This window comes from Lissotriton helveticus, chromosome 7 (genome assembly GCF_964261635.1).
Source record: "Lissotriton helveticus chromosome 7, aLisHel1.1, whole genome shotgun sequence".
In the NCBI taxonomy this organism is placed as follows: Eukaryota; Metazoa; Chordata; class Amphibia; order Caudata; family Salamandridae; genus Lissotriton; species Lissotriton helveticus.
This window is the reverse complement of record NC_136068.1, coordinates 1,323,212,994-1,323,237,385: the sequence shown is the minus strand read 5'-3', so window position 1 is coordinate 1,323,237,385 and position 24,392 is coordinate 1,323,212,994. Positions and strand designations below refer to the sequence as shown.

The 24,392-nt window shown below is 47.4% G+C and overlaps 1 protein-coding gene across 8 annotated transcripts in view; it reads left to right on the top strand.

Moving 5' to 3' along the window:
* The window catches only part of TNRC6C (trinucleotide repeat containing adaptor 6C), a 992,178-nt gene that overhangs the window by 867,644 nt on the left and 100,142 nt on the right, over positions 1-24,392 (top strand). For 4 of the 8 annotated variants that reach the window (XM_078654625.1, XM_078654629.1, XM_078654630.1 and 1 more), the window contains 2 exons: positions 4,313-4,504; positions 6,059-6,202. In XM_078654625.1, the coding sequence (XP_078510751.1) occupies positions 4,313-4,504; positions 6,059-6,202 (336 nt within the window). Of the gene's footprint in view, positions 1-4,312; positions 4,505-6,034; positions 6,203-24,392 lie in introns of all 8 variants that reach the window. The other 4 variants (XM_078654624.1, XM_078654632.1, XM_078654628.1 and 1 more) reach the window with 1 other exon arrangement.

Below are 24,392 nucleotides of genomic sequence, written 5' to 3'. Positions count from 1 at the left end.
GTGCAAGTGAACAGTGGATAAAAATGGCTAGGGGTACCAGAACGCAATGATTTTAATAGTGAAATGTGGGTTCCCCTATCATGCTAAAAAAACGATGAGGTTGTGTGTTATAATGTGGGTTTTTAATGTACCCTAGGTAATATAACGTGTGGTCAGGTCGACATGTTTCGCGCTAGCCTGGTCAGATTGATCCAGTGTGCTTCATCAAGACCAGTGTGAAAACCTAACAAGACAATGGTCGAGTTGTTTTTCAAAATGTGTGTATGTGTAGGGGGATGAAAAGCTACGCAGGTACACGCGGTGCTGGGCTCCTATTAGAGCGCCGCAGTGACCAGATAAATTATCTTCCGTCCAGAAGAACCTAAGATTGGCAGTGAAGAGAAAGAAGACAAATACAGGAATATAGGAAAGATTAAAAGACACAGGCTTCATGTACTTGTCTGTGCCAAATGTTGTACAGATGACATCCATTCTATGGGTTAGATATGAAAGCAGGGGGTAGAGACCCGGCAGTTGCCCCCTTGTGCGCCATGGTAAGTCGCCCAGGTATCCCCAACCAACCTCAGTGTATGTCGGTAATAATCCAGGACTCCCAGCCTGGCATTGTCTATTTGTCAACTTGCCAACGTTTCTCAACACCACTACCTATACATAATGACTATGTCCGTAAGAGCCACCAATGTAAGTGACCCAGATTCGAGTTCCTACATAGTCAGTAGAGAAACTGCAAGACACATGAGTTGCTTCCATGATTGCTCATACATCCCGGCAACTGGAGGGGTTCAGACTTTAGCCACGCTACCAGTCACCTCTGACCTTCGGTGCCCTTACTAACACCTCCGGGGACCGGAGCCTCCTACCCCGCATCCCATCACTCTTATTAGACCGAACGTAGTTTTTCTGAGTAGGCTGTAACATCGATTATTATTATTTCTTTTTCTTCTCGTTGATTACAAATCCGAGATCTTGTCCACCACTGGCTTGAGAACCTTGGTGAAGCACCAGGGGGACGACGAGAGCCCGAAAGGCAGGGACATGAACTTGTAAGTAAGGTGGTGACAGACGAACTGCATAAACCGACGGTGGGGCGGGAACAGCGGGACCACCAAATAGGTGTGCTTGAGGTCCAAACGGACCATCCAATCGAGGGGCCGAAGTACAAACCGTAGGAGATGGATTCCCTCCATTTTGAAATGGCGGTACACCAGCTATTGATTGAATTCGCTCACATTTATCACAGGTCTCGAGCCGCCATTGGTCTTGTCGACCAGAAAAATGTTGCTCAAAAACCCCATGGGGTGAGATGCAGTAAGGGTGATGGCACTTTTGCCGAGAAGAGAAGATACCTCTTCGTCCACCAAGAGGGCGTCCCGTTTCGAAAACTAGATAGGGTGGGGGGTGGGAGGGAGTTCTTTGCACTGGGGTCCCTTGAGACTCTATATGGAACCTCGCACAATTTGTAATACCCATGCATCGCGTCTTATAGTTAACCAAACCTGGAAGCACCCTGCTAACCGCCCCCCTAAGCTTTGTGGGGAAGAAGGGAGAAGTCTCACCTGGGCTAGAGGCTGTAGCTCCTCCGCGGAATCCTTTCCCCTTTCCACGCCGTCCTCCCGTGGGGTAAAAGTTCCCGGGACTGGTCCTGGTACTGTGCAGAGCCTCTCTGATTAGTCTGGTGAGGTTGACGACCGGCTGAGCGGTCCAAGCCTCTGCCGGCCCCGCGAAAAACACGGGGAAACACCTTAATTGTAGATTGGGCTCTATCCAACGAGGTGAAGGTGTTTACTAATTTACCGAGCTCCTTCACACAGGGCTTAGCGAACAGACCACCATGGGCAATGGCACCCGCCTAAGAGGCCACCTGGTCTGCTCATTTCGGATCAATTTTAATGAGGAGAGACCGGCGGCGCTCAATGGAAAGGTCACAATTGGCATTGCCCAGGAATATCACAGCACGCTGTTCCCATCCAGAAAGGGTCTCAGGCGAAATAAAGGAGCCGGATTTCTTTGCCTCCTCCACCATATCTAGTATTTTTGTAATAGCCCCAAAGGCTTATCTTGGCAGGCCTTCCAGGATCTGAATTTCTGAGGAAATGTGGACAATAATGGATCAATCTCGGGTGTCAGGGCTACCTTACCCTCTAGAGTGGGCCGGGGGTACTCCGCCCAGAGGCAGTTACGAGCCTCCTTCTCAAGAGGGTGTGGAATATGACCAGCAACATATGAGGCTACCTTATCTGCTGGTGTCCACTCTGAAGACAGAGGGTGGACAATATCGTTAGGATCCAGCATATCTGAGGTACTCAGGGGAGCTTGGGAAGTACTAGGAAGAGATTGGGGAAGCAGATCAGTAGGGGGAAGAGCTGGAGGGGGGGGGGGGAAATCCCTGCAAGGGCTGTAGGACGGCTATCAAGAAAGACTTGCCTAAGACGGTCAAAGGCATCTACGACCACTCCCGCCTCCTGGGACCGCTTAGGTGGTGGAGATCCATGGGGATCTTGCGAGGAGTGGCTTGGGCCTGTGTGGGTGGTGCAATCTGCTGAGAAAGCTGGTTAAAAACCTGCTGAATCTGATTGGAGAGTATGCCTTCCAAAGGAGATATGGCCTGATCAACCACCTGGTAAATAGATGTGTCCACCGCCTCATAAAAAGCCTCCCCCCAGGGCATGTCAGCGAGGGGGGGGTCCTCCTCTTGATAATCATCGTAATATTCCATAGTGATGAGAACACGCAAATAATGTGCAGGTGAACAACAGTGGTAACCCACTGGACCAGGAATAAAGGCCTTTATCAGGGCTGGGTGTCAGCTTATAATTTCTTTTGCGGGGAAAACTGCAATTAACCGGGTTCTAGCCCGAGGGGTTCAATGGTTGGCAAGGGAAAACATATTTAAACACACACTCTTTTAACAGGGAGGTATCTGATCTGGGAAAGTCCCCTAAATGAGCGCCAACCGGCAGTCCAAGACCTCAGCGAGGCGTTTACCCAACAGACTTAGGATTACAGTCTCTGCCCCTTACTGGAATAGGCCGGGGAACAGAGCTTGAATAGATGATTGGGTAGCCTGACTCTATACAGAAATCCCCGCTGCCTCTACACCGTTACCGGCGTTCACCTCAGATCAGGGCTCCGACGTGAGTGCGCGCGCAACGTTTGAAAACCCCCTGGAGGGAGACCAAACTCCGCGACGTGCCTCTTGGCGGCGGGAGTACCAAGGAGCGTCAGCCAGCGGGGGCTGCGTAGGGACGGAAAACCATGCCCGTGGCTCCCTCTGCACAGCGTAGCCCACACGCTGAGATAATGAGAAATAAAGAAACCCTCTGCAAATGCGTCTACACAATAAGAGGAAAACCAGCATAAAGTCACGCGCAGCAGGCAATAACTTGAAAAAACATCACTGGTACAAGAACCTTTAAAGACACAAAGCCAAAGTGCAATAGCACAGTGCATTATAAGCGCCACAAAGCAATTGAAAATAACAGCAAAGCTCATATGACACAATAAGGTAAACAAAGCGCTAAGCAGTTAAAAGAAACTGAAGAGCACATATCTTGCTGCGTAGCCGCAAAGAAAGAGGAGGAAAGGACACTAACAATGGACTATGTTGGCCTGACTGGCCCCTTATTGGACAGTGGTTTCCCGGATAAGGATTGGTTGTTACCATGTGTGTTGTTTCTGACCACTTTTTCCCTATGGTTCATGGGAAATGTAGTCTCTTGTTAAACTTAACACTGCTATGTTATTAAAGTGAAGAAAGAAGGCATAATCCTCGCCTCCAGTCCTGACATATAATTCAAATTGGGCACTGCTGCTAACAAATTAAATGATTAACTAACTACCTCTACTGTATTTCTTTAAAAAAAGAATGTTGTGCAGTATAATTCTACTCACTTTTTTCACACCAGTTTAATTGACATTGGGTTAATATTAAAAGGGAAAATATATATTTTTAATGTTGCCAACAGACAGTCACAAATGGAAAAAAAAATGTTTAGAGACGTTTTTCATGTGGAAAGGTGATCCAGAGTCTCATACAAGACCAGAGATATGTTTGACTACAATGAAGAGTCCGATGACTAAGAGCTAACATTTCACATTAAGACTTTCTTCACATGTGTGTCGTTTACATTTGGACCATTCCTCTGGTGAGCCTTCCTACTCCTTCATTGTGGGGATTTCCATTGAACATGTTATTTTTTGTTTATGCACAGTCAGATGTTTGTTAACATTTATTCATCAAATATGTAGTAATTTTTGCTGAAATGTCTACACATAGGTTTTATTGTGAAAGTTTTGTGATTTTTCACTTTAGGTACTATCCCTGGAGGCCTCACCATTGGCCCTCCCATGAAATCCTCCATTGATGACTCTTATGGCCGCTACGACCTGATCCACAACAGTGACTCTCCAGCTAGTCCCCCAGTAGCTGTTCCTGACAGCTGGTCTCGTGCCAAGTCTGATGCTGAAAAAATCTCCAATGGCTCCAGCATCAATTGGCCTCCAGGTGAGCAGGATCCAAGTCTTTGGTGTTTTTTTAAGAAATTAAAAGTAATCGGTAAAATAAAAAAACATAGTTTGTTACCCATCTTTCAGTTATTTCTAAATGTGCACTTCAGCAAGTAACTACTTTTGTGAGTCAAAGCTGCCAATATGTATGCATGAGCTCTTATGTGAATTGTTTAAGGTGTGTTTGTGCATCTGGACACGGTACCTTACTGAGGATTGATATTGCCGCCCCAAAAATATCTCTTCTTATTGTCCTTAACCATGCTCCGCGTGGACCCAATATTCAAAGCTTTCTCTAAGGATAGATGTGAAATTAAGGAATAAGTCTCCACTGCTGATGGAAAAATATTTATAAATTGAGCGCCATGCAGGTATCCAATATTACAATATCCTCTTAAAGTCTGTCTCCATTGAGATTGACTTTGGGCAAACTTTAGGAAATTCCATCATTACAGCTGCTTTCCAAAGGTGACAAGTTATAGGTGGCAGGCCAGTGAGTGAGTGGCAAAGACTTCAAATGTCAAATATCTTCTTGATCTGGTGTGCAGTTTCTGAAAGTGTAAGAGTACCCTTTTAGGTGCTGAATTTAAACATCGTGGAAGATTGCAACATACAGTATAATAAAATACAAATTATATTAATAGCTTGTTATGTCATATGAGTTTTTATTAGCTGCTGCAGTACTTATGTCCCAGTCCACAAAAAAGCAGAAAGACTATTGGCATGTGTATCCACTTCCTTTGAATGTACTTTTCCAGTTTCCTGCTGTTCGCCATCATTCTCAGGAATGTGCCTGGAAAGCTGCACTAGGCACATGTTCACATACATACTCCAGCTGTATCCTATTTCTGCTGGGCCAAGTTCGCCATAGCAGAGAACCCAACAGGTGGAATAATATCCTATCTGTGTGGATTTCTGGACACCTAGGAACTTAGAACTCCACACAGTGGGAAGAGTATTGCCAAGGAAATGCACAATCACACAATCTTTTCTCGACAAAGTATTTTTTTGCTGTGAAGAAAGCGCTTCCTGAACCACCCCACTGCAGATCTTGGGGTGATCCATTCACCTTCTCACCATATACTCCAGCCCTGTGCTCCGAAATAAATCTATGACCATTTTCAAGGTGGGAATGGATTGGAGGTGAATTTAAGAGTGTCCAAAGGTACATGTGGTTGGTCTCAAACATCCAAGGCAAATCATTCCTTGGAATGCTTACCTCCCACCTTTATATCTGATTTCACTGCTGTGGAGATCTCCACACTGGTGGCAGAGATATCCACCAAATTAAATGTGTTTACGCTTGCCAGGAATTCCTTTGTGAATTCCTGACAAGCTTAGAAAAAGTAAATTTGGTTGTAAACTTACATTTACGAACAATTTACCTTTTTGTATTGCCCCTTTATTTGCTTGTTGCACGTTGGATAAGTGTGTGGGATGCTTTTGGTGAAAGGGTAAGATAGTGGTTATTATGACGGTATATCTGGGATTTCTTCAGCCAGTCAAGAAGCGTCTTATTTCCCTCAAGACTGGCTTTTGTCTTCACAAACAGAGTTTCACCCGGGCGTGCCATGGAAAGGACTGCAAAATATCGATCCTGAAAATGACCCTGATGTCACTCCCGGAAGTGTCCCGACCGGGCCCACCATCAATACCACCATCCAGGATGTCAATCGCTATCTTCTGAAAAGTGGAGGTAATAGAGAACAGAGCAAAGTAAACCAGTCAACGTTGCTTTACTTTGCTGCCTGGCACGTTTTACTCTTCCTCTGTGCATCTCCTTCAAACTATTGCTGTAGCCTCTGTTGCCACTTGTTGGATCCCTGGTTTCTTTGCATACCTGATTACCTTTCTATGATGGCATGGTGTAGAAATGTAAGTGTCTTCTTTGGGCTGACAGAACAAATTAGTCTATTTACTCCCCTTTGTCGTTTGCCCCTTTTGAAGATATGTTGCCTTCTTAAATGTAAAGTCACACCAACACTCTGCAAGGTTTAGGAAAGTTTGAGTTGCATTTAATCTGTCAACATTTTTAGTTATTCACTAGCTATGCTAAGGTGATAGTGATTATAATTTTATCTTTATGAGCTTTTTACGATTTCTAGTAGTGGGATGAGCCACAGAATATTATTGAGAAAGACTAAAACTGGACACTAAGGGCCTCAATTCACTGGCTACTATTTCTGAGGTAGTAAGTAATATTGCTACTATTCTGTGTTTTGCACCTTCAGTTTGTTGACAACACAGTAGTTACATGTATCGGTAAAGGGTTTAGATTGAGGACAGGAAGAAATGGCGCTCTGTCAAGTACGCAAGGAGTCTAGGATGCAAAATGAATAAGCATGGTGCTGACCGGTCAGGGGGAACAGACCCAAACAAAACACCCCCTGCAAGTATGTAAGTCAAGACCTACACAGTGAATATAGAACAAAGTCCTGTGCACACGTATAAGGGTGATGGTTTTAGTGTAAAAACCAAAATGTAAATAACTTTTCTTGTAAAAATGATGAAGGTCGACATCAGAAGTATCATTAATGGGGATTTTTATATCAATCCAGATCAATACAGAAAGAACAAACCAGCCGACACGTGTTTCATCACAACGTGGTACAATTGTGACTCTTCAGGGCTGTATTGTTAGCAAAAAGTCAAGGAAATCGCAGTACCGGTGATAATTCCGACCCGGTAGCGACACAGGTTAATCAAGCGGTAATGTTGGGAAAAGTAGCAGGTTGTCCTTACCGGCGTTCCACTAATTAGAGGGACACGATTGGACGGCGGTGTATGTCCGTATCAAAGGAGATCTACGCTCCCTGTGTGGGATTCGCGTTTCAATAGCCATGGTAATGGACAGTAGTTACATGTGCAGGGCAAGAATGGTATTACAGCACTGATTATAATCACATTTTGTGTGCAAAATTGGCCTTGCCCCAACGTTATCTGCCATGCCCCAACATTATTATCTGCCTGTTTGTAATGAAAGCCTGAGTGTGAGAACCACTATTTTTGTACATGGTCGTAGAAAGTCCATCATTGTTTGTTAAATAATTCATTTCAAGAAGGGTTTTTTCCTGCTATGGTGTTCTCTGTCCTATTCATAAACCGTATGATAGTTGTATAATTGTACTGGATTACAGAACAAACTTTTAAACGCACATTTTCAGTTTGGAAAATAAGTTTATAAAGAACAAGTGCCTATATTTGGCAGTATTTACATCTTTTTTTTATAAATGGTGGTGCCATGTTTAATAAAATACTTAACACCTCTGAAAATTGCATTTTAAACTGAGAAATCTGAAAGAAACAGGTTAGTGTTCTATTCCTTACCTTCGAATATCCCGAGGCCTCAGACTGGATCTGGAAAGTTTTGCGTAGCAGTACCCCTGCGCGTCAGTAGGCATCGTCTTCGTGTCCGTCGTCATCGCCGCCGGGATGACGTCGCCGGACTACTTAGAAGCCGCCCTCGCGTCAGTTCTTCTTTTTTCCGCACCAGCAAGCACAGATCCGGAAAAAGCAGTTCTTCTTAGTCACTTTTTGACTAACTTTTTCGATCCTTCGGGTCCTTTTTTGAGTCGGTAGACTCTCGGTGCCGGTAGGGATGCCCAGGTTCAAGCCCTGTGATGACTCAAAGGCCTGATGTCGGTTACCGATCCCCACCGTCGGTGCCTGTATCGCCTTGGGGCCGACCACGACTACAAGTCGTGCCCCGACTGCCGGGCCTTGACGTCGAAGGCTAGGCGGGAGCGGTCCGGTAAGCACCTCGAGCTCCGGCAGTGAGCCCATCGCCACAGTCCAGGTTGAGGAGGAGGTCAAGGGACCGGTCGCGGGGCCACAGTCATGGCAGCTCAGTGGATTGACACCAATCATCGGGCTCCAAGTCCTCAGGTAAGAAGCACAAGAAGTCGAAGAGACGACATCGCTCTTCCGACTCCACCAACGCTCGGACGATGCGGCCGGGGGTTCGGGCGACACCACCCACGCGGCTCCACTGGAGCCGCAGGTGCCGCTGCCAGCTCCATACCCGCCAGTCCCTGGGATGAACGCGACGCCGGAGGAGATCGATGCCTTCCTCATTGCCATGAGGTCGCTCTTTCCTCCGTCAGGTCCCGCTGTGGCGCCTTCGGGCTCCGCGGCCCCGACTGGGAGCCCAAGCGGGCTGGGTGCTTCGGCCCCGGCGCTGTCGGGTGCTTCGGCCCCGGCGCCGCAGGGCCCCACCGGATCCGGGTCTGGATTGCCGCTGGCCGACTTTACGCCCCCGCTGCCAGCGCCGACCCCCGTCCCCGGACGGCGTCGGATCCGGCGCCAGAGCGGCGTCGCTCGACGCCACATTAGACGCCGAAAGAAGAGCAATTCTTCTATGATCCGGCCCCACCCTTTGCACCTGACTATCAGGAGATGGGAGACTAGGAGGATTGGGAGGGGTCTGAGAACCCTCTGGCACAAGAGTGCCAGTCGTATCAGGACTGGGCAGTGGATCTAGGGGAGGCCAGTGGTTTGGACACTTCGCCCGACACTGGCTTTGTCTTCCCTACTACCGTGGCTATGGAGGAGGGGGCTGCTTACAGCGTGGTGCTGACGAGCGCTGCCAAGGCCTTGGCTCTTGAGCTCCCCGTCGCGACAGTGAGGACTAACTTCACCGAGGTCCTTAAACCGCAGGCAAGCTCTTCGGTGCCTCTACTGCCGTTTAATGAGGCCCTTACTGATGTTCTGTTGGGCACTTGGTCCAGGCCCGCTACAGGTCCCCCTGTAGATCGGAACGTGGCCAGGCGCCACCGCCTGGCCCTGGGCGACCCTAGCTTCCTGTCCACCCACCCCACCCTGAGAGCCTGGTTATCCAGGCCTCTAACTCCCAGACCGCATTCCCGACTGCTCCACTTGATCGGGAATCCAAAAGGTATGAGCAGTTCGGTAAGAAACTGTTCTCCTCACTTAGTTTGGAGTTGCGGTCGGTCAACATCGCTTGCCTTTTGGGCAATTATACCCATTCTCTGTGGGACACAGTCGCGGACGTGGTGCCAGATTGCCCGGAGGAGGCCCGGGTCAAACTCGCGCAAGCCCTTGCGGGATGCAGCATCGTACTCTATCCGATGTGGGCTGGATACCACGGACTTGCTGGGCAGGGCGATTTCCACGACGGTGGCGGTTCGCCGCCACGCCTGGCTGAGGTCCACCAACTTTTCGGCTGATGTCCAGAATTCCCTCATGGACATGCCTTTTGATGCCCGTCGCCTCTTTGACGACAAGGCAGACAGTGCGCTTGAGCCTTTCAAGGACTCCAGGGCTATGGCCAAGTCCTTGGGCCTGTCGGGCCAGGTCCTGCAAACTTCTGCCTTTCGCTCCTTTCGTGGCCAAGGAAGGGGCGCCCCCTCACGGGCCGCAGACTAACATCCAGCGCGGCGGTGGGCATGCTAACCGCTGTGGCGGTGGCAGGGGACAGCGGCGAGGCCAGTCCACATCCACCCCTGCTGCATTCGAAAAAAGGTGAAAACATGGCTCTTCCCAAAAACCTAACTCCAACTCATGATTTCCCTCATGCCCATGATGCACAGCGTTAATTAGCTATGTGAACACAGCGCCAGGATGCCCGTAGGGATACAGAAGCGCGCTATAAATACTATAAATAAATAAATAAAATCCGCCTCAAAGACTTCCTAGTCCGAGCTTTCAGGCCCATTTGACGCTAGTGGGGGTTAGGGTTCGCCATCACCTCCTTTACTGGCACACCATCACATCGGTCAGATGGGTGCTGCAAATCGTCCGAAGGGGTTACTCCCTCCCCTCCGAGGCGACCCCTCCAGCCATGCCACCGCAGTACCACCGCGTGTCGGGGGATCACTTGCAACTTCTGCAAGAGGAAGTTACGGCCCTCTTGGCCAAGGGGGCCATCGAGCGCGTTCCTGGGCCAGAAGTTACTCCCACTACTTTCTGGTTCCCAAGAAGGGCAAAGGGGGCCTACGCTCTATCTTGGACCTGCGGAACGTCAACGGCTTCCTCTGAAAGGAGAAGTTCAAGATGCTGACTTTGGCGCAGGTCTTAGCTGCCCTAGACCAAGAAGACAGGATTGTAGCGTTGGACTTGCAGGACGCATATTTTCACATCCCCGTCCTGCCGGCCCACCGGCGTTAACTGCGGTTCACGGTAGGCCGCAAGCACTTTCAGTTTGCCGTGCTCCCCTTCGGCCTTACCAGCGCCCCTCGGGTGTTCACGAAAGTGATGGTGGTGGTCGCAGCTCATCTGCTCAGATTAGGGGTGTCAGTCTTCCCCTATCTCGACGACTGGTTGTTGAAGGCGGGCTCGCCCCAGACAGTCATCAGCCACCTCCAGACTATGGCCGACCTCCTGCACCTGCTGGGGTTCTCCATCAATGTGCCAAAGTCGCACCTGTGTCCCTCTCAGAAGCTCCTCTTCATCGGAGCAGGTCTGGATTCGGTGCAGTTTAGGGTCTATCCTCCTGAACAGCAGGTTCGGGATATTCATGCTCTGATTCCGATCTTTCAGCCTTTATCCCGAGTCTCGGTCAGGTTGACGCTGCGGCTCCTGGGGCTGATAGTCTCCTGCATCCTTCTGGTGCATCATGCCAGATGGCGGATGCGGGCTCTGCAGTGGGACCTGAAGTTTCAGTGGGCTCAGCATCAGGGCAACCTGTCCAACCACGACCTGATCTCGGAGGGCACTGCGAAACAGTTGCAGTGGTGGCTCACGAACCGCGATTGGGTCAGCGGCAGATCCCTCTCCCTACCCCAACTGGAGCACGTAGTAGTGACGGATGCGTCCCTCCTGGGCTGGGGGGCCACTTGGGAGAGGCGGAGGTCAGAGGCCTCTGGTCTCCGGCGGAGTCCCGGCTCCATATCAACCTTCTGGAGCTGCTGGCGATCCGACTTGCACTGAAGGCATTCCTTCCCTCTGTCCGGGGAAGTGTAGTGCAGGTGTTCACAGACAACACCACCGCCATGTGGTACTGCAACAAACAGGGCGGGGTGGGGTCATGGACCCTTTGCCATGAGGCTCTGCGCCTCTGGCAGTGGCTGGAACACCAGGGCGTCACTCTGGTGGTTAAACACCTGGCAGGTTCCCTGAACGCCAGGGCGGACAAACTCAGCTGCCGGTGCATGATGGATCACGAATGGCGTCTGAACTCGGACGTGGCGCAAGGTCTCTTTCAGCAGTGAGGAGAGCCTTGGTTAAATCTATTCGCCACCGAAGAGAACGCGCAATGTCATCAGTTCTCCGCATTGGAATTACCAATGCGGCACTCGCTCGGAGACGCTTTTCGTCGCAAGTGGAGCTGCGGTCTGTTGTACCACTTCTGCCCAGAGTGCTGAAGAAGAGCAGGTGCCACCGGACCCAAGTCATCCTTGTGGCTCCGGACTGGGCACGAAGATACTGGTATCCCGAGCTACTCAGCATGTCAGTCGATCCCCCGATTCGTCTGCCTCTTCAGGAGGACCTTCTGTCGCAGAAGCAGGGGACGGTCCTCCACACGAACCTGTGCAGCCTCCACCTCCACGCGTGGAGATTGAGCGGCGACAGTTGAGGCCATTTGACTTGCCACCTGAAGTCTGTGATGTGATTCTGGCAGCCAGACGTCCCTCCACAAAATCGGTATACGCCTGCAGGTGGAACAAATTTGTGGCATGGTGCACAGCAAAGGCTGTGGATCCCCTGCCCCACTTTCAGAGGTTCTCCTCTTTCTTCTTTCTCTTGCCCAGCAGGGCTCTTCTCTGGGCACTATCAAAGGCTACCTCTCTGCCATCTCAGCCTTCTTAGGGCTTCCTGATCAGCCTTCTCTTTTCAAGTCCCCTGTTGTAAATAGATTCTTGAAGGGCATCACTCACATGTTTCCTCCTGTTCCTTTCGTGATGCCTCAGTGGGACTTGAACCTTGTTCTGACTTATTTGATGTGCGCTCCTTTCGAGCCACTTCACAATTGCCCTCTTCATCTTCTAACTCTTAAAACTGCATTCCTGGTTGCCATCACCTCTGCCAGGAGAGTGAGTGAGCTCCAGACTCTGTCTTCTCAACCTCCTTTCCTCTCTGTCTATACGGACAAAGTTGTCTTGAGAACGCGTCCCTCTTTCCTGCCCAAAGTAGTCACAGCCTTCCACATCGGGCAGTCCAATTCCTTGCCCACCTTCTTTCTGCCTCCGCATCCCTCGAAAGAGAAAGAGAGGCTCCACCTTCTGTACCCAAAACGTGCGCTCTCATTCTATCTGGACTGCATACGCCAGTTCCGGGTGGGCGACCAGCTCTTTGTTGGTTACGTGGGCGCTAAGAAGGGACGGGCGGTGCACAAGCGGACCATTTCTCGATGGGTCGTTTTGTACATCAAGGCTTGTTATTCACTTGCTAAAAAGGAGCTGCCTGTGGGGCTGCGTGCCCATTCCACTCGGGCCACGGAGGCTACTACTGCCCTGGGTCGGGGAGTCCCCTTGCAGGACATCTGTCAGGCAGCTACATGGGCCTTGCTGCACACGTTTGCTAGACACTAGTGCCTGGACAGCCAAGTCCGGAGAGATGGCTTTTTCGGTCGTTCTGTCCTCCAGGACTTTCTGGTGTGATCATTGGTTCGCAGACCCACCACCGGGGTTGGTATTGCTGGGGTATCTATTCTAAGGTAAGGAATCTAACACTAACCTTTTATTTTCAGATGCACAAGTTACTTACCTTCGGTAACGATATATCTGTAAGAAACCGTAGTTAGTATTAGATTCCTTACCGCCCCATTCATCCTCCCAGTTCTGCGAACTGATATCTAGGGTTAAGGAACATCCCTTTGAGGGCCCTAGTTTTATGGCACCAGTGTTGTTTTTTATCATGGCTCTGCGTTCCTGGCGCGGAAAAAATGGGTATAAGAACTGACAGCGCGCGAGGGCGACGTCTAAGTACTCCGGTGACGTCATCCCGGCTCCAATGATGCCGACGACGGACGCGGAGCCTCAGACGACGCCTTCCGACGCCCAGGGGTACCGCTACGCAAACCTTTCTGGATCCAGTCTGACGCCTGGGGATATTCTAAGGTAAGGAATCTAACACTAACTACTGTTTCTTACAGATATAACGTTACCGAAGGTAAGTAACATGTGCTACAGACTGAATCTCCTATGTGTAGGCCAACTGTTAGAAATGTGGTTTCTGGCTGGCTAGGCTATGCGCCTAAGCCAGCCAGACCCCACCACTCTAGTCAGGGCAAGTAAGTTGCACACCAAAGATAACATAGACTCACCCTCTGGTAGCTTGGCGCAGAGCAGGCAGGCTTATCAGAGGCAATGTGTAAAGTGTTTGCACAACATACTCCTTCAATAACACAACATGGATCGCAAAAGAGATGCCACACAGGATTATTTAAAAATATATATAGTATATTATACCTAAACAAGACCAAAACAACATGAATCATGAATACTGTCAATATTTTGCAAATACTGACATAGCAAACACTATAGTGGACAATGCAAGAATCAAACCGACATATATCATAACATCAAGGTACAAAATGCAGCAGTTTGGTTGGATTTAAAAAAAACATAAATCACTAGGTATTGCCATAGGTACATGGATCAATAAATATTACCATAAGCACTTCAGTAACAGTAAGGAAACATGGATCCAGGAACACATGCCCTCCTATTAGGGTTACAGTAGTTGCTGTGGCCTAGCTGAAACAAGTGCCTCTGAGCCAGGATATGGCACGGAGGCACCTGCGCACCTACTACGTATGTTATGGTGCTTCTGAGAGTGATGATCCCCCTCTGGAAAAATGCAAGACAAAAATTTACCTAGCACTTGATAAGGGTGTTGTGCTGATGTCTTTGACTCTCCCGCAATCAATGCAAACTCAACGGGGCTGAGATCACTCTGGTCCGGCCACAGGTAATCCACCCAGTAGTGGTAAGTACAGCTGTGGGGCTGGGGGCCAGCCGCTGCACTGTTGGGGCCCGCCTGTCTGAGGAGCTGGCATAGTACTTGGTGAGGGCCCACTGAAACTGTGGGCAGGGTTCAATCCTGGTGCCGGCTTTGTCGATTAGTTCTTATTACACTTCTGCAGGTGGGTGAGCCGGGCAGATGTGGCAGGCTCCTTGGGGCAGGGACACGCCATCGTCTGGCTTGCCTTGCTAAACGAGAGGGCGCAATTGTGCGTCTCGGTTATCAGGGCAACTGGGAGGCCAGCTCAGGTCACACATGCTGGCACTTGTTAATCCAGAGTGCGGGCGCTGGGGACTGAGATGGGGCTCGCACTGCTGGGGTTTGTACAGAGTGTGAGCCCTCTTAGTGCTCACCACTTGCAAAATAAAGGTGTGACCCAAATAAAGATGCAGAATCAAAGCGCACTGCGCTGGGTGTTGTGAAGAGCACGAGCTCCCAGAGCACTCAACAATAAAGTGGCAGGATCAGGGAGCATTGAGTGTTGTAGAGAATGCAAGCCCTCAGAGCGCTCACAAAGTAGCGATTCCGGATCAGAGTTCACGCCATAGAATGGCCCCTACAACAGAGTAGAAAACCCAAGTGACCTTGCAGTGGAAGAAGTACAGTGCGCTGGGCCCAGAGCAATTTTGCAGACACGGCAGTTTAGAAAAATACAGCTCTTGGGTTTGCGAGGTCTTTAATATCCCTGAGACCTTGGGGAGAACACAAGGCAAGCCCTTGGAGAACACTGGGGCACAGAGAGGTAGGCAGGCAGGCGAACACAGAAGGCAGATTTCAGAGTGGCAGGCATACGGTCAGCTCAACAAAGCAGGTAGTCCAAATGGCAGTTCATCGTGGCAGCACAGCAGTCCTCTAGAAATGTACAGTTTGTAGAGCCAGCAGCGACTGGTTGGAAGTCTGTGCAGTGTCTAAAAACATGGGTTCAGAGTCCCTGTACGTTTACTCCAAAATGTCTTTGATGGGGTAATTTCAAAGGAATGCTTAGAAGTGCGCAACGATCCCTTTCAACCCAGCCCTGGCTCCAGACTTCAGTAGGGAGTAAATCTGCCCTCTGTTTAAGGGCAGGACACAGCCTATACAGGAGGCTGATGAACACTGAGGGAAACACCATCTGTCAAAAAGGGAGAGCTTGATAGACACCCAAAGAAGACTCCTGCTGGGGCAATGCACCGCAAGTGACTAAGAAAGCCTTACCCCGGCAGGATTCTGCAGCCAAATCGGGGGGTCACGCCTGCCTCCGATCAACATCAAGGCACTTTTTACTATTGAGCTCTTTTCCATCATCTGAGTCATAAACCTTGATCAAAGCTATGCTGTTTGGGCCTCGTCGTCAACGGTCTACATGCCAAGGTTGAGTATTTTTTCTTGGAGACTAATCAAGATGCTTTTTAATCTCCTGACCAAAAGGAGTGCACAACTTACGAGGTTGTGTCCATTGTGGGGGGGGTCAGAAAACTACACGGAACAACTGCTATTAGCCTAACCGTAGATTTGTGGGCTTATTCTCCCAAGACACATGACATTATTCCAGCCCAAATATCACCAGTGGATTGCATAATCTGCTTCCATGTGGTCTTACATAAAGCAGCGCGATGGGTAAATCTTGAAACACCTTCAGTTGCATTCTACAAAGGGTACATGTGATACTCCCTTATCTGTTTGTCCAGTTAAATGGAAGCAAGAGACAAAGTATAATCTTCTGAATCCGATTATTTCTTGACAACCTAGCCTCTGTTTCTCTAGTAGTCTTTACGACAAAGAGAAAATATAGTGTCATTGTTTCCATGTCAATGGCCAACCTTGGTGATGAGATTAGACAAATGGATTTTCACTGAGGAAAATTGTGCATGGCAATTGCCACTATTACGTGAGCCACTACCTTATTTGTTTAACTAAAATGCTGTGATCGCACATTGTGGGTGTTGATGTTATGGATATTCTCTTCTGAAATCAGAGAAAACATTTTCTGGATATATATATAGAGAATAATGACATCAGGCCAAAATAGAAGTGTATCAAAAGACACTTTAGCTCTTTTTTTCTCAACTGGTGTTATTTATTTATGTATTTATTCTAAAGGTTTTACATAGCGCTGACTAGACCCGGAGGTATCAGAGCGCTTTACATGAGTATCAGACCATAGTTACAGGTTACTTCATTACAAAGGGGACACAGTTATTAGGGCATAGCTACATAGTTGCAGGTTAGGTCGAGACAAGCAAGAAGGATAATATGCGTAAGGGAAAAAGCAGGCAAGGTGGTATCTCCATGAGTGCATCTCAGATGACTCCAGTGTGCAGCAAACAATTGTTGATTTACCATAACCTTGGTCTGTTATTTTTATCACATAGCAAAGATACCATTACAAAATAAAATCCAAGACCTTAAATGTGTAGGATAAGAGAAAAGTTAACTGTTTCAAAATGTCCACTTGGCGGGCTTGGGCACGAGCCAAAGCTAGCATGTTCATTCACATTAATTGAAAAAACTACTGTGGCAACAGCACTCTCAGAGCAGCATTAGATGCTCTTCTTATGTAACCAAAAACCTATATATTAGGAGGAAGCAAACTGATTTCACCTTCTATTTATGAACGGACTTGTTCATTCTCTCTCAAACATCTGTATTTGATAGAGTTCTAGCCGCAGATTCGATACCTTCCAATATTGTCTAGACGTCACTGTATCTGGAAATAATTTTTAGCAGTCCCCTTGCGTGCCAGTAGGTGGGGGTCATTTAGCTCCAGGTGGCGTAGTCTGTGCTGGAAGTGACATGCGTGGTGCCTATATATGTTCCACCCCAGCGCTCTGACCTCAGTTTCTTCTTTATACGCTCCATCAATGCGGATCCAGACAAGCTCCCCTCAGTTTTTGTTTGACTGAATTGTTTTTTGCCATTTTGTAGAACTCAACTAGTTTTTTTTTACTTTTTGGGATCGGTCACTGAAAAAAGTAACCGGATTCAAGCCTTGTGGAGCATTTCAGAGGCAAATGTCTGACAGACATCCACTTGGTGAATCTGGGGTACCTAGAAGGAAACGAAAACTACACGGCCTCCATGGATTGCAGGACAACGAACCCAAAGGCCATCAACGAGCGGGCAATGAAGCTTCTGCCCACTCGCTGTGCTCCTCTGCCCTTCTCCAGGTCCGTTCACTAGGGATGTCTCGGACCTCTTTCAGAGACGCTCACACCAGTCTTTGCTGAATTCCCAGACTTGTTCAGGTAAGTCCTGCAAGAAAAAGTCCAAGAAGTTGATGTGCTCTTAGACTTCACCATATCGGTCCCATTCATCGGATGACGCGAGGGAACAATGCCACATATCCATGCTCTGCTCCCAGATTCTTTCAGTGATGCCAACATATGACATTGGGAGGGGTCCTCTCCACGCGTCTCCAAGTTTCCTGGCGTTGGAGCGACACCTACCCAACGACATGATTTTTATGAGGCCATGATACTACTTTTTGGGCAGCTGATGCCCTCTGTAACGCCTTTGGGCCCCAAGGGTTTGGAGGGGACTCTAACTGAGGCTCTGATGGTGGTTACTCACTCCGTGGCAGTCGGATCTTCAGGCTCTGTTGGTGGATCCAGATCAGCCCCAGCCGCGACGTCGCAACCTCCTCCAGGGAACGTTCCAGTGGTACTGTTGCCAGCGCTGCTGACCCCTATTGGCAGCACTGAATCCATCATGAGTCCGAACTCCAAAACATAGCCCAACTGGCGTTAACCTTGCCCTCACGGCCTGTATTGAAAGAAGAGTCCTTTTTCCCCTGAAGGGCCCTATGAGAAACACGAATAGATGGGATTGGAGGATCACCCCTCCCACAGTGGCTATGGAAGAAGGGGTTTCCTGCGCGATGGTGGGCCGGAGTGCAGCTGATGTCCTAGACCTTCAGCTTCCCCAGCTTCCCACGGTTGAGGCAATCCCAATGTTTTGACAGGGGTGCTTCATCTTGCAATGTACCTGTCAGAACCCCCTGCTCCCCTTTAATGAACTCCCGGCTTGATGACTGTTGTTCCCATACTGAGTGGGACATGTTTGCACAAGTTCTGCCTATGGCTTCGAACTAAGCCAGAGTCTACTTTCCCAAGCTACTGCTGACAGGACAGATGCGGCACAGTTCTCCATCATATGCAGATTAGATACAACTGACTTGCTATGCAGAGCTATTGCTTCCACGGTGGCACTCTGACTTCACGTCTGGCTGATGGCAACAGACTTTTTTGGGGATAGCCTTGCATCCATTATGGATATGCCTTTTGATAGATTATGCTGCAGATTCGCCACTTGAGTGTTTCAAACACAGTAGGGCCACTGCTAGGTTGTTGGGGCTTGCCATGGCCCCATTATAGCTGCATTCCGCCTTCCATCCCTTCTGGGTCTATGGTAGGGGCTATCAGACGCATTTCTTTCTCACAGGCCACTATGGCCAGCAAGCATCACAGTCCTTTCATGACCACAGACGCAGTCTCGTGTGAGCCAGAGGTCATCCCACTCAGTTGCAAATATGTCTCATTCTGAGGGTAGGCAGTCTATAGTAAACAAGGGTCATAGTCTTAATATGACTCATATAATGGGGAAGTCCCCCCTTTTCTTGGTTTCATGACATTCTATATCTTCTGTTGCACAAGATGGCCTTGCAAGAGCGCATAGAAGTCCAGTGGTGCCTAAAAATAGAAGACTCGATTAATCTATTTTGATGAAGACAGTTTTTCTGCAATGCATTCTTTTCCAATCAGTTGTCGTTGCCCACTTCAGTTTGGTGGATTATGTTGGCAAAGACGGGAACTAGTTATCTCAAAGAGCAGATCTTGCATTGGATGCCATCGTGGCACAATCAAATTAAATCACAGTCCTCTGCCTGCAGGATTCGAAGGCAGACAGTCTAAGCAGGCCCCTCCTAGAAAAGCATTAATGACTGCTAAACAGCAAAGTGTTTGTCTTGGCCGATTTGACAGCACAGGAAATGCAAAATGCAGAGATTAAGTATAAGTATCCAGGTTCTCAGAGCTTCTGTAAGGGCAGTATGATTTTGAAAGTCGTTGAGGATATTTCAGTATTTTCTTCTCCCAGTGTCTCTTCTGCAAAAGGTGACCTCCAAACTGAGACTGTGCACATTGTTTGTGTCAAGACTGTACTTGTCAGTGGCTGGTTTTGAGGGTGTCTCCAGATCAACTGCATCTGATAACAGACAAAGTTTTAATACAGGCTGTACTAGGTAGTGAGGAGATCTAGTAAGATTCTACACTATTGAGCATCACTGAACTTGACTGTCTGGCTTCTATGTACCAATAGTATGGCCATGTGAATCTTCCAGATGACTAAATGAACATCCTGTAAGAAGCAAAACGTCTTTCTTCTTTCTGTTATACTTTCGAATGGGGGTGGGGTCTGCACCTGGAAAAGAATATAGACTCAGGAAATTGCCAAGAAGAAACTGTACTACCTTACCTTCTTTACTTGGCTTAATCTGGATCTTAAGTTTCTGCAGTTAAAGTACCTTAGCTACCATTTGAAATGCCTGAGCAGCCTTTTTTTAACCATTCTCTTGCCTAAGGTATTTTGCAAGACCTTACAAATGTTTGCCCCTGCGAAGTGTTCACCCCTCCGCTGGAGTTTAATGTTAAATTGATTGGGCCCCTATGACTTCACCCAGAAAGTTGTGTTGCCAGCACCGGTGTCTATGAAAACACATGCTTGATTCCTTCCTAGGGTTATTTCATTCATTCTATAAAGACTTTACTCATGAACCTACCACTCATCACAACTTGATGTTGAGGCGTTTGAGTACCTGAGAGAATTTCATTGTAACACATGAAACTTACTTATAATTCTAGTTCACCCTCAACGCCTGAATTCATAAACCGTGTACAGTATGATTTTTGAGTCGTGACGCCTTTAACCAGACCAACACTAACTTCCAGACTGACCCTAGTTTGCACGACTGAGCAGTGCAGCTTCTAGGATCCGTAGTGCCTTGCATGTGTTTTCACATGGTAGGCCTACTTATTGACCTACATATATATTGCGTTTTATTTGCTTTTATGGAGCGGTGTTTTCAGTAAGTGAAATGCACTTTGTCATGGCTGATTTGTTGTCATGTTTTCCAATTTAAAAGAGGATTAACATGCTTACTCCTATACAATTATTTTAGAAACAAGCAAGTTTGATTAAAGTGTAATGTGATAGTATGTATGCACAAACATAGTCTACTGTTTGTAAATTCAGAGAGAATTCTCTGCCAGATCATGTGTCATGCACAGTAGCAAGTTGTCTCTGTAGGTCAGAATGAGAAAGTATATAACCAACTGTGATCCAGGACAACAGAGTTGTGAATTGAGTCCTTTATGACAGCAGAAAGAATATGTATGGAGAACTAGAATTCAAGTAACTTTCTTTCCCTTCTGCTTGTAGGTTGAAGTCAGAAAGGGAGGAAACATTTTAAAACATGGATTGCTTTTAGTATTTATTAAAATCTGGCTGATAGCCGTTTTAAGGAAGAGTGCTGTTTTATGTTAGCTGTGACCCCTTTGTCTAAGTTAAAGAGCGAGCGGGATGGATCAGGTTTTTGTCACGCCCCCAAAAAAAAATTAGTTGACATATTTATTGTCATAGTTGCTTCCCTGTACCTTCAACCCTGTGGTAGGGAAATACTTCTAGAGCACCTTATTAGAGAGCATATGCACTTTCAAATATTATAAAACTAAGCTACTGTGTATGACGGGAGCCATGCAAGATTTTCAGAACAGCCACTGCGCTCTTGTTACGGCTCCTCCTCTCACCTCACTTCACATAGCCTTGTTGCTCTGCGGCAGCTCTCACTGTTGTTCATGGAAACAGGCAGATGTGAGTGTGGCCTCTCCCTATGTCTCCCACCATTATGCAAGTGTCTGTTTGCCTTCTGCACCGCTGCAGAATTGCGTCTTCAGGATTTACTATATACCTCATCAGATCTAGCCTATTCATGTATGCATGTGGTATTTGTATATCACAAACTTAGTTAAAAAGGCAGCGGAGGGTTGCAGAGGGTCAAATGCAAGAATACTGTCTGAGTGATAGGAGAAGTAGCTGGTTATTGGATTGTTAAAGTAGTCTTTAAAAAGTGAGTCTTCAACTTTTTCCTAAATTGGAGCAGTGTGCGGGAGCTACTTATGGATTCCATTTGGAGATGTTGTTCTATACCCTGGATGCACAGATGGGAAAGGCCGGCTGCCTTGTTTTAATTTTATTTTTTTGTGCTTGTCCGCAAGACAAGAGGGGTTGCTTGTCATGGTGTCTTTGTAAATGATGCAGCTGGTTTTGATGATGATGATGCAAGTTGGCAAGGGGAGTAAATGGAGTTCCATTGAGAGGGGGGGTAATATTGATAATATTTCTTCTGTCTATAAGGTGTTCTGAGGCATCTAAGATCCCCTTCACGGCTGCTAGTGTGCAGTCTGTAAGGGCATAGGGCAGGGCATTATCATCCAGATTCAGGTGTACGAGGGCACAAACTACAATTATGAAGTCCCTTTGTGGGATAAATGATTCTACTTTCTCTAATAGATCTAGGACCAAGGCTGAGAGTTTGTTTCTGGGAAGGTGTCTTCAGTGTGGGAGGCATTTAAAATGGTGAGTAGGTGATAGAGATATTCCCCCCAATAGAGTGTTGATGAAGGATGTGGGTAAGACATTATCCTCATAGGAAGTAGCTTTGAGGGATTTGAATATGTTGGTGAGATCTGTGAGCGGCAGAGCTTTGAAGGATGACCATTGTTGAATTATTCGAGTAAGGGTGGGCCCAAGAAGAAAAACAGACTTGGTGTCTTTAAAAAAATATATATATCTTTTATATAGCGCAAACTAGACCCGAGGCATCTGGTATCAGAGTGCTTTACATGAGCACCAGTTTCGTTACATGAGGACACATTCATTTTTGTAAAGCACAGGGAGATTAAGTGATTTTTCCAGAATCACAGGATGTTGAGCCGAGAATGGAAACGGGTTCCCCAGCTGCAAGGTAGACTGCTCTAGCCGTAAGGCTACATCCTCTCCCCAAGGCTACATCCTCTCCCCATCCTCTGGTGTTCTCACTGAAGAAGAGATTGATGGCATTGTACTTGTTTGGAGTGTGGGATAGGTAGGTCAGGTAGGGGTTTGATAAATTGCTTATCTTGAAAAGGTTTCTGGTCTTGTTGGTTTAATTGATGGTGCTGGTGTAGTATTTGGCTTTAGCTGATGTGATTAGCTAGCTACATGTTGCATGGCGAGTGTCATGTTTAAAAAAAAAATCTTCGTTTGAGTTGTCTTAAAGGTTGAAGTCACTGAGGAGGGTGGTGTAGTTGTAATGGATGGACAAGTTGGCAAGTACAACCAAGAATTCATCAACTACATTCGTAGTCAGAGTTGCAGATAGTGGAAAATGGCATGCGAGTAGCTCCATGTAGTTGTCACTTGCTGGAAACCTCCCCCCTTAAGTGCGCGGTCCACACAATGGATACTATGGTCTTTCAAAAGGACAATGTCTATAATCTGCGAAGACATAGGGGTGAACCATGTTTCAATGATGAATATGGCATCAATCTTGTAGCAGGTGATGAGGTATGTGATATTTGTTGCATGGAGCACTACATAGCAAGTGTTAATGAGTAGGAGATGGAATGTGCATTCTCTAGCTTATGGGTGTATGGTAGTTAGTGGGAAAGGGACATGGTTGTGTCTGAGGTGAGGTTGCTTAGTGTGTTTGTGGTTTTGATCTGAATGGAAGTGGAGCTGATATTCTACCCAAGTCCCTTTGTAGCTCAAACAGGCAATGCTGTTGTCTTTATCTGTAACGATGGCACGTACTGTGCCTATGGGAAATACAGCTATGTGACTTTGTGTGTGCAGATAGGTGATGGAGAATTGAAGTCCTCTTGCCTGGCTTCTCCGTTTAAAATTGCTTTTGATGATTTCCTTTTGATTGTTTTTTTCCGTGCAGTATGGACGTTCTCATAAATAGCCTTGTTGCATTAGTTCTGGAATAAGCAGGTGATGTAGAATTCTATCAAATAATGTCTAAGTTTCTTCATAAAAAAGAAAACACAAAACACTTGCAGAAACTGGTGACTGAATAGCACTGCACACTGACAGACTTTGCCCCATTTCAGTTTCCTGTGCTTCACTTATTCATTTTTATCATACTGGGTGGACCGCTCTTTTATACAGAAATATCAGGGTTCTCTCCATTTACTTCTTCCTTTTTAGTTTTCCTATGCTTTTAAAAGAGGTTGTAATTGGCATTCTATGCTTTGTGCCTGACAGACCCGCTTTCTTAGTGCTTCAGATACTTAGTGGCCTTGCATGAAGTGGATATATGCTCCATTTATGCCACAATAGCCAAAATAGCATTGGTAAGGAGGTTTGCACTTGGGGATTTCTTTTGGTTGAGAAACTATACCTCCTGCTTAAGAGGAAATGGAAAATCAAAGAAGTGTTTCTTTCCAAGGCCAGTGACTCCTCCATTAGTCAGAAATGTCAGCAGTTGTTGCATGCCACAAGGCTGACAGTGAGTCAAGTCTCTTCCCTGTTAGGGTCCATGGTCTCTTGCATCTTTCTGGTATCCAAAGCCTTTCTCTACATGAGACCATTGCAACAATACTTGGAAGATTAAGGATCACATCATCAGGGCAACTGGAAAGACCGAATCAACAAACACACAGCTCTTTCAGTGGTCGCCCAATAAACACAATGCATGCAAAAGAGTCTCATTCCACCAGGATCTGCTTAATGACACCATGGTGTAAACGATGCTTCTCTCACCAGGTGGGGAGCACATTTAGATGATTTCACAAACCTGATGGACCTCTAGCTGCAGATTCCTTACCTCTGAATTGCTGAGGCATCAGACTGGATCCAGAAATGTTTGCGTGAGCAGGACCCCTGCGTACTGTCGGGAGGCTCCGTTCGACTCCACATGGCGTTGCTTGCGCCTGATGTAACAT